This window comes from Ursus maritimus, unplaced genomic scaffold (assembly GCF_017311325.1).
Source record: "Ursus maritimus isolate PB19 unplaced genomic scaffold, ASM1731132v1 scaffold_22, whole genome shotgun sequence".
Classification (NCBI taxonomy): domain Eukaryota; kingdom Metazoa; phylum Chordata; class Mammalia; order Carnivora; family Ursidae; genus Ursus; species Ursus maritimus.
This window is the reverse complement of record NW_024424675.1, coordinates 20,814,338-20,827,998: the sequence shown is the minus strand read 5'-3', so window position 1 is coordinate 20,827,998 and position 13,661 is coordinate 20,814,338. Positions and strand designations below refer to the sequence as shown.

General features: G+C 42.6%; 1 protein-coding gene across 1 annotated transcript in view; it reads left to right on the top strand.

Moving 5' to 3' along the window:
- Nucleotides 1-13,661, top strand: part of PSMF1 (proteasome inhibitor subunit 1) — a 42,819-nt gene that overhangs the window by 15,226 nt on the left and 13,932 nt on the right. The window contains exon 4 of the mRNA XM_040638102.1: nt 4,505-4,690. Within this exon, the coding sequence (XP_040494036.1) occupies nt 4,505-4,690 (186 nt within the window). The remainder of the gene's footprint in view (nt 1-4,504; nt 4,691-13,661) is intronic.

The following is a 13,661-nucleotide window of genomic DNA, read 5'->3' as shown; positions in this document are numbered from 1 at the left end:
AGTAAAAGTGGTATGAACATTCAGGTACAGGCTTTGTGTGGACATAATTCTCATTTCTCTGTGGTAATTGCCCAAGAGCACAATGGCAGTTGCATGTTTAGTTTTTTAAGAAACTGCCAGATGATTTTCTAGGATGTCTGTATTGTTTTACATGTCTACCACCAGTGCATGAGTGATATCCTTTCTCTGCGTCTTCACCAGCATTTGGTGTCACTCTTTTTCATTTTAGTTATTCTGATAGATATGTAGTATTATCTCATTGTGGTTTTAATTTGTACTTCCCTAATGGCTAATGATGTTGAGCGTCTTTCCAGGTGTGTATTTGCCATCCATGTATCTTGTTCGGCAGAGTGTCTGTTCATGTCTTTTGCCCATTTTCTAACGGATTGTTGGAGGTTTTTTACTGTTGTATATGTGAGAGTTCTTTATATATTTTAGATGCAAGTCCTTTCTTAGATGATGGCTTATAAATGTTTTCTCCCAGCCTATAGTTTGTTTCTTCATTCTCTTAACAGGATCTTTCACAAAGTTTTTAATTTTGATAATATTTATTTTATCAATTTTATGGCTCATGCTTTTGGTGTCAAGAATGCTTTTCCTAGCTCTAGGTCCCCAAGATTTCCTAAGCTTTTTAGAGTTTTATATTTTACATTTAAGTCTGTGGTCTGTTTTAAGTTACTTTTTATAGAAGGTGTGAGGTTTAGACAGAAGTTCATTGTCTTGCCTATGGATGTCCAATTGCTCCAACACCATTTGTTCTTCCTTCCTTCGTTCAACTGCTTTTGCAACTTTTTCAGAAGCAGTTGTCTGCACTTATGTGGGCCTGTTTTGGGGTTTTCTATTTTTTCCCATTGATCTTTATGTGTGTCCCTCTGCCAGTATCACACAGTTTTGATGACTGTAGCTACATAGTAGACCTTAAAATTGAGTAGAATGATTCCTCCCACTTAGCTTGTCAAGATAGTCTGAGCTATTCTAGGGTCCATGCCTTCCTGTACTAACTTTAGAATAAGCTTGTCTGTGTCAATAAAAACCTTGCTGGGAGTGGCATTAAGCCTATAAATCATTAAACCTATAATGGGGAAAATTGACATTTTTACTATGAACATGGTATATCTCCATTTAAGCCTTCTTTCTTTCTTTCATCATCATTTTGTAATTTGCAGCACGTAGATCCTGACTATGTTTTTGCTGTTTCTTTTCTGGAGGAGGGGCTGATTATGAATTGTGTTCTGCTGTTTGTTTTCAGATATTCGTTGTTAGTATATAGAAATGCAGTTTTTTTGTGTGCTGATCTTGTATGCAGTCACCTTGCTGAACTCATTGTTCTTGGAGGGTTTTTTGTAGATTTCTTGGGAATTTCAAGGTAGACTATTATGTCATTTGCAAAAAGGGAAGTTTTATTCTTTGCTTTCTAATCTGTATATTTTTTCCTTTTTCTTATTTATTGCTTTATTGCAATGGCTAGAACTTCAGCGTTACGTTATTTAAGAGTGGTGAGAGAGAACATCCTTGCCATGTTCCCATTCTGAGGCAAAGTATTCAGTCTTTCATTATTTTTATTACTATTTTCATTCAATTTCTGACTTTATTTACTGGATTTGTAACTGATAGTTGTTCTGAAAACTTATTTAGTTAATATATATAAAGGACTTAGAACAGTGCCTGTCACATAGTAAGCGCTCAGTAAATATTAGTTGTTGTATCATTATTGCCCCATATACATGAGCAGCCTTGTTCTAAAACTCAATATTTAAAGTCCCAAGTATGTACCACCAAAACCATATAGGAATACAGTCCATATTTGCCACTTTTACCTGCCCAGTGGCTTCCCAGTTAAAGGGAAAAAAACTTAATTTGTTAGACTTTTGCTTCTATTCCCATTCCAATAAACCTTAAAAGGGGGAAAAAGTCATAGATCAACTTTTGTTCCCTCCTTCCCTACTCCCAGGTCTCTCCCTTTCACTTAGCTTCAGAAATATCCTCCAGTCAACTCAGGTCTTTCATTATTAAGTATATTATTGTGGGGTTTTTTTTGAAGGTTTTTATTTATTTGAGAGAGAGCGAGAGCACGGGCTTACAAGCAGGGGGAGCAGCAGGCAGAGGGAGAGGGGGAAGCAGACTCCCTGCTGAGCAGAGCGCCTGATGAGGGGCTCCATCCCAGGACCCTGAGATCATGACTTGAGCCAAAGGCAGACGCTTAACCTACTGAGCCACCCAGCCGCCCCTATTAAGTATTTTGTTAACGATAGGTTTTTGTAGGTGTTCTTTATGAACCCCAAGAGGTTCCCTTCCGTTCCTAGTTTGTTGAGAGTTTTTATCATGAATGGATTTACATGTTAGATTTTGTCAAAGCATTTTCTGCATGAATTGATAGGATCATATGATTTTTCTTAGCTTATTGATATGGTAAGGATTTGTGAATTGTCAACCAGCCTTGCATACCAGCAGTGAATCCTGGGGTGTATGATTCTTTTCATATATATATATATATATATATATTTTTTTTTTTTTTAAAGATTTTATTTATTTATTTGACAGAGATAGAGACAGCCAGCAAGAGAGGGAACACAAGCGGGGAGTGGGAGAGGAAGAAGCAGGCTCATAGCAGAGAAGCCTGATGTGGGGCTCCATCCCAGAACGCCGGGATCACGCCCTGAGCCGAAGGCAGACGCTTAACCGCTGTGCCACCCAGGCGTCCCTCTTTTCATATATTTTTAAATTCAGCTTGTTAGTGCTTTGTTGAGCATTTGTACATCCAAGTCCATGGGAAATGCAAGTCTGTAGTTTTGTTTTTTGTGCTCTCTTTTGTCTGGCTTTGATGTGAGGCAATCCTGGCCTCATAAAATGAGTTGGGAAATGTTTCTTCCTCTCCTATTTTCTGGAAATGACTATAAATTGGTGTTAATCCTTCTTTATGTGTTTGGTAGCATTCTCCACTGAAATCATCTGGCTCTGGAGATTTCTTGTTCTGGGTGCTTAACTATGAATTTTGTTACCGTAGTAGAACTCTTTAGATTATCGTTTTTATTGTGGCTGAGTTGTTAGTTTGTGGTTTTTGAAGAATTGGTCTGTTCTCCGTTGTTGAAGTTGTTGTTAGCATTCTCTTATTATCCTTGCAGTGACAACACATGTGTTGTAATATCCCGTGTCATTCTTGATATTGGTGATTTGTGTCCTCTCTTTTTGTGTTTGGCAATCGTGCTAGAAGTTTGTCCATTTTATTTATTTTTTGGAAGAACCAGGTTTTTAAAATTAATTTTCTCGCTCATTTTCCTTTTTTTCTCTTTTATTGATTTTTCTTCTTTATCATTTCCCTACTTCAGCCTTGCTTCAGGTTTAATTTGCTCTTTTTCTAGGTTCTTGAGGTCAGAATTTTGATTATCGATTTCTTTCCTCTTTTCCAATGTAAGCATTTGATGCTATGAAGTTTCTTCTCAACACTGTTTTAGCCATAGCCCCACATTTTTTTCTAAGATTTTAAAATTTATTTTAGAGAGAGAGAGTGCACAAGTTGGGGGAGGAACAGATGGAGAGGAAGAGAATCCTAGGCCCGGCCTATCAGGGAGCCCAACGCAGGGCTCGATCTCACAACTCTGAGATCATGACCTGAGCTGAAATCAAGAGTCGGCCATTCAACCGACTGAACTACCCAGGCACACCTATCCCACATATTTTAATATGTTATATATTTATTTTTATTCAGTGTTTTGTATTTTTTTTCATGTCTTCCTCTTTGACCTAAGCGTTATCTAGAATTGGGTTGCTTAATTTCCATGTATTTAGAGACTTCTATTTTGATGTTTAGTATGATTCCATATGGTCAGAGAACATACTCTGTACAGTTTCAGTTTTTTTAAATTTGTAAGATTTGCTTTTTGGCCCAGGATATGGCTCATTTTAAAGCCAGATTTTAGGAATTCTAGAGCACTGCCCACTCATTGCTACCTCCGCCTACCTCAACACCTCAGCTACGGCTCACAGTGCTTGGCTGTCACAGGCAGAGAAGAGAGGCCCAGCGCAGCCTTCCAAGGACTCTGAGTTGGTGACAGAGGTGGACCTTGAGACCCCAGAGCCCTGCCTACCTGGACCAGGAATCTGGTTCATCCTCCCCAGGGAGCCTTGGCCGTTCATGACCCTTCCCATGACATGTGATGAACACACAATGAGGCTGAGGATAGGGTTGGGCAGGTACAGAGGAGTAGCCAGTCCAGGCCCTGTGCCCCTGCACCGTTACCTCTTTCTAATGGGGTGGTAAATGAGGAGGGGCAACTCAGATGCCTAAGAAGCTTAGGCCCAAATCTCGGAGACGACACCGGGCTGTTGCCCCCCTCACACAGGTCCGCCGGGCGGCCCGTTCCCACCCTTGCAAACAGTCCACGCGCAAAGCCAAGAACTGTCGGGGCTGCCATTGCCGCCGCCGTCGCCGCCGCCGCTGCCAGAATAGTGTATACAGGGCTGCCAGCCAGGTGCAAGCAGTTGACACCTCATCTCCTTCCTACAGGACCTACAAGAACAGTGAGGAACTTCGGTCTCGCATCGTGTCTGGAATCATCACACCTATCCATGAGCACTGGGACAAGGCTAGTGTCAGCAGTCCCCACCGGGAGTTTCCACCTGCCACTGCCAGAGAGGTGGACCCCCTCCGGATTCACCCACAGCACCCGCACACGAGCCGGCAGCCTCCCTGGTGAGTACAGAGCCCCCAGCGGGCAGCCAGCCCATGCTTCTGCAGGTTTCTAGCCATAACCATCCTGCCACTTGGCCCCCTCTCTGGCCTCCGTGCGTCTGCGACAAGTTGTTAGAGTCTTGGTGAATAGAGACGTTTAAGTGGAGCAGTGAGTTGGTATGACTCCTAGTCACCCTAGCTACCCAGCTTCTTCAGGTTGCAAGGACCTGGGCCACGCATTTCACAGAAGTACTTTCCCAGAGGGGATGTAGGCCAACTGTCTTGCCTGTTTCATGTCATTCATGGTAGTCATCTAAACTCTTGGACAGCTTCAGAACTTTTCCAGAACAGCATGGGGTATGACCATGTCTCATCCAAGATCTTAGCAGGTTAGGGTGGCAGCATCTACGACAGGAGACTCGTGCTCTGAGGGAGGAGACAAGAACCAGCGGGAGACCTTAGTGTCTGGCTGAGACAGAGCTTCCCAATTTGGAGTCCCCAGTGTGGTAGTAATGGGAGCCTGGGGGTTCACTGTGGGGCCGTAATAAGTGAGTGTTCACTGCCATTGTTATTTTATCCTGTTTTCCAGTTATAGATCTTTGATTAGTTAAAAAATGGGAAATTAATTTATTGCAATAAATAATAATTGGTAAGTCTCTTTGGCACTCTTCAGAAATCCTGTGGGGAGGCTGAATAATAAAAAGTAGTTGAAGGGTTGGGGACAGCTTGTTTGATCTAACGTCCTTATTTTATAGACAGGAACAGAGACAAGATGGCCTGCCTGAGGTCACCAGCCACTAATAAAGAGGCAGTTCGGGTGTCAAATCCCAGTGCAGTGCTCTGGCTGTGATGTAACCAGAGTAGGGTGGCAAGATTTAAGAACAAGCCCTGGACCGCAATCAAGGGGGTTGGAGTGGATTTTTATCCCTTCAGTAGATAGTAATTCTCAGCTCTCTCAACCTCGCTGCCCATGTTGACACAGATGCTCTGTGAGATCTCCTTTACTTCTCCTGGAGTGAAACTCCTAGGTAACCTAAGCGAGTGCACACTTCAGAAGGGGTCCGTGCAAAGTCCTAACCATGATATGAGTGAGAAGTAGGGAGGGGTTAGCGAGACGGTGTTTGTTTGTTTGAGCATGTAGATGCCTGAGCACAGTTACACTGGAAAACATAGTCAGACGTTTGCACTCGTGTATGGAATTATGTCGAATGTGACAGTCACGAAAGCTGGCGTATACAGATGTATTAGAGCACAACTCAAATATTATAAACTGTATTGCTGTTACTAACATGACTTTTCTGAAATGATGAACAGTTCTCAAGACAACGGCAAACGAAATATTAGATGCACAGTGTCTCATTTGACGGGTAATTTATGAAGGTTTACACCTCCCTGAATACCTAACAAGACTTTCACAAATTGTGTGGGATGCAGGCCATTCTTCTAATGTAGAATGCATCATGTGGAACGTGCAGAGTCGCTGGCGTCTGCCTCGAGTGCTGGGAGGACCCTCCAGCTCCCATGGCAAGCAAAGGTCCCTCCGGGGCTTCCCCAGTGGCACCTGGAGGCTCTGCCACCCTAGCTAGGAATCGGACCTGGAGTTCATAATTGTGACGACAAAAATTCCTTGCCTGGGAAGAACTGAAAGAATAAAAAATAACCATGTTGCAACTTCTCCTGAGATACTGTACCTAGGCACCAATCATCAGTGTTTGCTGAAACCCTTAGGTAATAGGTTGATGGAGAACTTTATAGTGAATAGGTCAGGCTGATCACACCTGAGCCCGTAGATCAGTCTTAACACTGAAAATGGGATAGCCGGACATTAAGTGTCTCCTATGATGCAGTAGTAAGTACGCAGCAGCCTGGATCAGATCTAACTCCCACAGTACAGGAAGCATGAGGGATAGAAGAACGAGTGAAATAGATGCATGAGCATACATGTATTCCAGCCAAAACTGGAACGTGAACATTTTTTAACAGGATAAATTAACCTTGTTTTCATTGTCAGATAAATGAATGGCATGAGGGAAAAAGGGAGAGTGGGGCTCTTATTAAGAGAATTATACCAACTAAATATAGTGTTGGACCTTGTTCGGATCTTTGGGGCCCTGATACCAAAACCAAAGACCTCACAAAAAAACTACAAACTAATATCCCTTGTGAATATAGATTTTAAAATCCTCAACAAAATACTGGCAAAACAAATCCAGCAACATAGATAAAGGATTATATACCATGACCAAAAGAATATCCCGGAAATGGTAAAATAAGTTCGTGTAATATACCACATTAATAGAACAAAGGACAAAAACCACATGTTCATTTCAATAGAGAAAAAGCATTTGACAAAATCCAGCACCCTTTCATGATAAAAGCATTTAGCAGTAGGAGTTTCTTACCTCAGTAAATAGCATCTGCAGAAAGCCCACAGCTAATATCCTACTTCATGGAGAAAGACCGAGTGCTTTCCCCCTAAGATCGGGAGCAAGACAAGAATGTCTTCTCTTGTAACTTTTATACAATATCGTACTTGAGATTCTAGTCAGGACAATCACTCGAGAAAAAGGAAAGGTATCTAGATTTAAAAGGAGGATGTAAAGCAAGCTCTGTTTGCCGATTACATGAGATCTTGTATATAGGACATCTGAAGGAATCCCCTAAAAAAACTTTTAAAATAAGTAAGTTCAGCAGTGTGACAGGATACACAATCAAAAAATAAAAATCAATTGTATTTCTGTACGTTAGCAATAAACAATGTGAAAATTAAGGAAATGATCCCATTTGTAATAACCCCCAAAAGAAAAAATACTTCAGAATAAATTTAACAGAAGTTAACTTATACACTGAAAATTACAAAACATTTTTCAAAGAAATTAAGATCTAAATAATGGAAAGACATTCTGTGTTCATAGATAGGAAGACTTAATATTGGCAATATTCTCCAAATTGATCTACATATTTAATGCAATCCCAATCCCAGAGTTCCTTGTTTGCAGGTTTTTTGTTTTCTGGGGTTTTTGTTTTTGTTTTTGTTTTCAGAAATTGTCAAGCTGATCCTAAAATTCATATGGAAATGCAAGAGAACCAGAATAACTAAAGCAATTTTGAAAAAGAAAAAAGAGGGGTACCTGGGTGGCTCAGTGGTTAAGCGTCTGCCTTTGGCTCAGGGCGTGATCCCGGCGTTCTGGGATCGAGCCCCACATCAGGCTCTTCTGCTGTGAGCCTGCTTCTTCCTCTCCCACTCCCCCTGCTTGTGTTCCCTCTCTCGCTGGCTTTCTCTCTGTCAAATGAATAAATAAAATCTTTGGGGCGCCTGGGTGGCACAGCGGTTAAGCGTCTGCCTTCGGCTCAGGGCGTGATCCTGGCGTTATGGGATCGAGCCCCACATCAGGCTCCTCCGCTATGAGCCTGCTTCTTCCTCTCCCACTCCCCCTGCTTGTGTTCTCTCTCTCGCTGGCTGTCTCTATCTCTGTCGAATAAATAAATAAAATCTTTACAAAAAAAAAAAAAAAAAAAAAAAAAAAAAAAAAAAAAAAAAAACACAACCCNAAAAAAAAAAAAAAAAAAAAAAGAAAAAGAAAAAAGACTCACACTTTCCAGTTTCAAAACTTATTACAAAGCTACAGTAATCAAGACAGTGTGGTACTGGAATAAGGATAGACATATAAAGCCGAGGGAATAGAACTGAGATCCAGAGATAAACCCATACATCCATGGGCAACTGATTTCAACCAGTGTGTCAAGACAATTCAGTGGGGAAACAATAGTGTTTTCAAATGGTGCTGGAGCAAGTCTATATCTACAGGCCGAAGAGTGCAGTTGGACCCCTTCCTCACACAGAAATTGACTTAAAATGGATGGTAGACCAGGCATAAGAGAACTATAACACTCCTAGAAGAAAACAGGAATAAATCTTCATGACCTTGGCAGTAGTTTCTTAGATACAACACCAAAAGCACAAATTGGACTTGGTCAAAATTAAAACCTTTTGTCATCAAAGGACAGTCAAGAAGGTGAAAAGAACGGGAGAAAGCATTTACAAATCATAGTTGACAATAGACTTGTATCCAGAATACATAACTCTTACAACTCAGTAATTAAAAGACAACCCAATTTAAAAATGGTTCAAAAATGGTTCAAGTGGCCCATGAGTATGTGAAAAGATGCTCAACATCATTAATCACTAGGGAAATGGAACTCCAAACCACAGTGAAATAACAGTTATTAGGCACATAATCACGTACAGTTTGTGTCCGTGCACGTCCGTAGTAGTACTCATACCAGCCAGAAAGTGGGGACAGCCTAAATATCCATCAGCTGATGATCAGATACACAAAGCAACATGTGCATACAGCGGAATGTTACTCCGCAGTCAGAAAGTACTGATGCATGTCACAACCTGTGTGAGCCTTGAAAACATTTTGCTAAGTGAGAGGAGCTACATATTGTATGGTTTTATGTGAATTATCCAGAATAGGCAAATCCATGGAGACAGAAAGTAGATTAGTTGTTGCCAGGAACTGAGGTGGAGGGATTGGTGGGCATGAATAGGGAATGACTGCTGTGGGTACAGGGTTTCTTTTTGGGGTGCAGAAGATGTTCTAACTAGAATATTTTCACACTCTGTGAACATCTTAAAGACCACTGCACTGTATATTTTAACTGGATGAATTTTATGACATGTGCAATAGATCTCAATAAACTGTAAAACAAAAAAAAAAAAAGAAAAAGAAAGAATAGGTCCTAGCCTTAGCTTTATTGGAAATGTGAACATTTAACAATAGAAATGAGGTCCCTGGGTTCAGACTACAAGAGAATTGATAATAATTGCTCATGATTGAGACATTGGTGTCTTTCCTTCAACTACAGAGTAGTTTGTTAGTACCTAAGTGGTATTTTATGGGTTCATCATCATACCAGCAGAAGTGATTTATTTAAAATTAGCTGCTGAATGCTTTCCCCCTTAAAAACAAGGCATAGGCATAGGTATCCACTCTCACCGCTCTGATTCAGCGTAGTACTGAAAATTTTGCTACCACATTAAGACAAGAAGTAAAAGAGATACAGATAGGAGAGGAAGAAATAAAGCAGTTCATTTTTGCAGATAGACATAATGGTCAAGATAGAAAATCCCAAAGAACCTACCAAATAATACAGCAGTAACAACAGTGATAATAATGAGTTCAGCAAGGGTACCAGCCCAGGGCTCAGGCTGAACGTGAGCTAGTAGCTCAAATGGGATCACAGATTTACATGTGAAACTTAGTGCTACAGTGCTTTGGAACTCACAGGAGAAAATCTGGATCTCGGGCTTGCTGAAGCATTCATCAGACACTAAAAGCACAGTCTGTAACAGAAAGACATGGTTAAATTGTACTTCATCAAAATTAAACATGTTTTGCTCTGTGAAAGACCCTGTTAAAAGAATGAGAACATAAACTACAGGCTGGGAGAAAATGTTTACAAACTACACATCTGACGGAGCAGTCGTATCTAGAAAGATACGGAACACTCAAAACTCTACCGGTTAAAAAAAAATCCAATTAGAAAATGGGACAAGGATGTGAAGAGAGAGCGTCCTAAAAGGATACACAGATGGCATATAGCAGGTATTCCGCACTATTAGCCATTAGGGAAATGGAAATGAAACAATGAAATCCTTCATTGGCTAAAATTAAAAATAGAAATGACACCAAATGCTGGAGAGGGTACAGAGAAACTCAGTCTCTTATCCATTGCTGGTGGAAATGTAAAATAAAATGGTACGAGCACTCAAGAACATTGGCAGTTTCTTAAGCAAACACTTTCTAGTACGTTCTAGTAATTTCACTTCTAGGTGTTTATCTTAGAGAAACAAAAATTATGCCCACACAGAAGCCTGTAGACAGATGTTCATAGCAGCTTTATTTGTAATAGCCCCAAAACTGGAAGCGATCCCGATGTCCCTGAGTTGGTAAGTGGGTAAGCACACTGTGGTGCGGCCCATGGAATACTACTCAGCAACGTAAAGGAGCCGAGTGTTGATACACACATTTACAACGGACCTCAGGGTCATCATGCTGAGTGAAAAAAGCCAATTCCAAAAGGTCACATATTGTGCAAGTCCCCTTATGCAGCCCTTTCAAAATAACAGTATTAATAGACATGCCAAACAGATTAATGTTTGCCAGAGGTTAGGGATGGGGGCAGGCTGTAGGTTTGATCACAAAGGTGGGGGAGGTCGCATGAGGGAGCTGTGTGGTGGTATGACTTGGAGAAAACTGGGTGAAGGGTACACAGGATTTCTCTGCACTGTTTTTCCGACTTCCTGTGACTCTTTAATTATTTTAAAATAAAAAGTATTTTAAAATGTAGGTGCTCAGGAGCCACTTAGGTTCTTAAGTCCACAGTATTTCCTGAGCTCCCTAGGCGTGAGGCACTGGATCCAGCCTTGGGTGTTTCGTGTGAAGACCAGTGATGCCATCTGCCCCTGCTGTCATCTCAACAGGGAGGGACAGTGTACTAGGGAGCACGTGGAAGAGGAGCCCGAACCACACTCGGTGTTCAGGGCAGGCTCCTAAAGAATGAGGAGGATGTGTTCCTCTGTGAAGAGTGGGGTAGGAAGGGTGTTCCAGCACGAAGGCCAGACCTGTGTAGAGCCCCGGAAGGGTAGGAAGTGGTTAGAGCCAAGTGCAATGGTGGGGGTGGGGAGGGGGGCGGCGGTGAGGCAGAACGCTGAGACTCATTGTTTCAGCATACCACTCTTTGGACTTGGTCCCTTTTTCTACCACCCCACCCACCTCCCCCATATCAACGAGAGAGTATTACATGGCAGCCTGGAGCACAGGCTTTGGAGGTTAATCAGCTACATTCAGACCCTGACCTTGTAGCTTTACCTGTCCCTCAGTGAGCACGTGTAGCCTCTGGGAGCACGTTGGTCTCCTCATCTGCACCTTGGGAATTATTATGCCTGTCTCAGAGGTCTCTTCGAATTGATATGTAATGGATGTCGCGTGCGGAGTTCATTGCTCAGAATATAGTAAAGCTTTGGTAAATACTCAGTGCATCCCATTCGGGTAGCAGGTCGAGATCAAAACCAGACTGAAGGTGTAATGAGTGGAGGGTCCTCCCAAAGACAGAACCTTGTTTTACGTTTTTAAAGACCTAGCCTCTTCCCCCAGAAAAGGATTTGATGCAGTGGAACCACTTAGGTGTGAGAGTATGGACCTGGGCGGGGTTGGGTGACTGCATTTAGGCCCAGCCCCGTAGGAACATTGTTTCAAGGAGAGGAGTAACTGCCACTTCTTGGCTGTTGGCCATGTTGACCGCCAAACCAGGTGCTTTCACTCACGGTTGCTCATCTCCCAGACAGGCCTGTGAGAAGATGAGTAGCACCCCTGCTTTACACAGGAGGAGATGGTGGATAAGGATGTAGCGTAACTTCCCAGCCTTACCTAACTGGGAGGGTGAAGACTGGGCCCAGTCTGCCCTTACGGGGGTCTGACTCTGCTTATGCTTTCCCCACCGCACCGTTCAGTTCTAGTTCATGTAATAATCAGTTTGTGTACGAATTCAATATAGCGAGTGCACACGGAGTGTGGAGAAGAATCCATCCCCTTGCCCTCCCTCCATTAGGTCTTTCTCAAGCCAGTCTGTCTCCCAGGACTAGGACACTGAGCTACATGAGATGGTTGGAGAAGAGGCGGAATGCTTGGGAGGCTTTTTGTCAGCCTCTCACCCCCCTCCGCCCCCACTCCTCGCCAGCCCCCTTCCTCTGTCAGCACAGATGTCTGTAACGACACCGATGCCTTTATTAGAGCCCCCCACCACCACCAAGTTGCCGGGCAACCAGCACTCAACACTTTCACCTTTTTGTTTTTTCCTCAAGTGCGGGATTTGGGGGTGGGGCCTTAGGGCAGGAAGGAGGGAAAGAGCTGCACGGGAGCCGGCCCATCTGGCTGCTGCAGGGTGTTAATTAGCCCGTCACGGAACAGCCCCGGCTTGTACTCTGAGTGGGAAAAAGTGGCCTCTGCCTCCTTCCCGTAGGACACGGTCCCGCGTCTCACCGCTCGCCTTCCACACCCCCGTCTTGTGTAGCCCACCCCTGGGAACCTCCAAAAGCAAACACATAGGGTGTCCGTCGTCGTGCAGAAGGATTTGCTTCCCGAAGTGTGTGGCGATGTGTACCCAGAATTTGTCAAAGGATACTGGGTCTGGTGCCGGTTGCTTCTAGGCCAGGAGTACATGTGGGGAGAACATTCCATTGTGATGCAGAATTGATGGTGGAAAAGTAGGTCTGTCCTACTCCTGAGATCTCTAGGGAAGAATTACTGAAAACAGCCCATCTGTAAGGAAAGGGTTTTTTTTTTGTTTTTTTTTTTAAGATTTTATTTATTTATTTTGACAGAGAGAGACAGCCAGCAAGAGAGGGAACACAAGCAGGGGGAGTGGGAGAGGAAGAAGCAGGCTCTCAGGAGAGGAGCCTGACGTGGGGCTCGATCCCGGAATTCCAGGATCACGCCCTGAGCGGAAGGCAGACGCTTAACCACTGCACCACCCAGGCGCCCCAGGAAAGGGTTTTTTTTTTAAATCTCTGCCTAACTTTTGTTGTTGTTGTCTTACAATTCTAACCCATTTCCCTTTGCTCCATCTGTCCTCAGTCAGATCGTATGCCCCAAATCCTATTCGCCGTTTTGAAAAACAAGTTTTTCCTATGTGTAACTGGATTCACTAAAAATAAATCCTTAGATATAGAGCTCTTGTCATTCAAAATTCATTTTCAGTCCCAATCAGTCTGTCTTTACGTATTTTTAATGTTTCCAATATTTTGTGTTTTGTATTTTCTTTTTAAAATTTCATAATGTTTTCTAAAGTATTAAATATATCTTTTTTAGTATCTGATATTTTATTTTGCCGATATGCTACAGTTTGCCTGACCTCCATGGGGTATTTTAAGCATGTTCAATTGTTCATTTTAGATAGTAAAGCTATATGCATCTGTATATAGTTT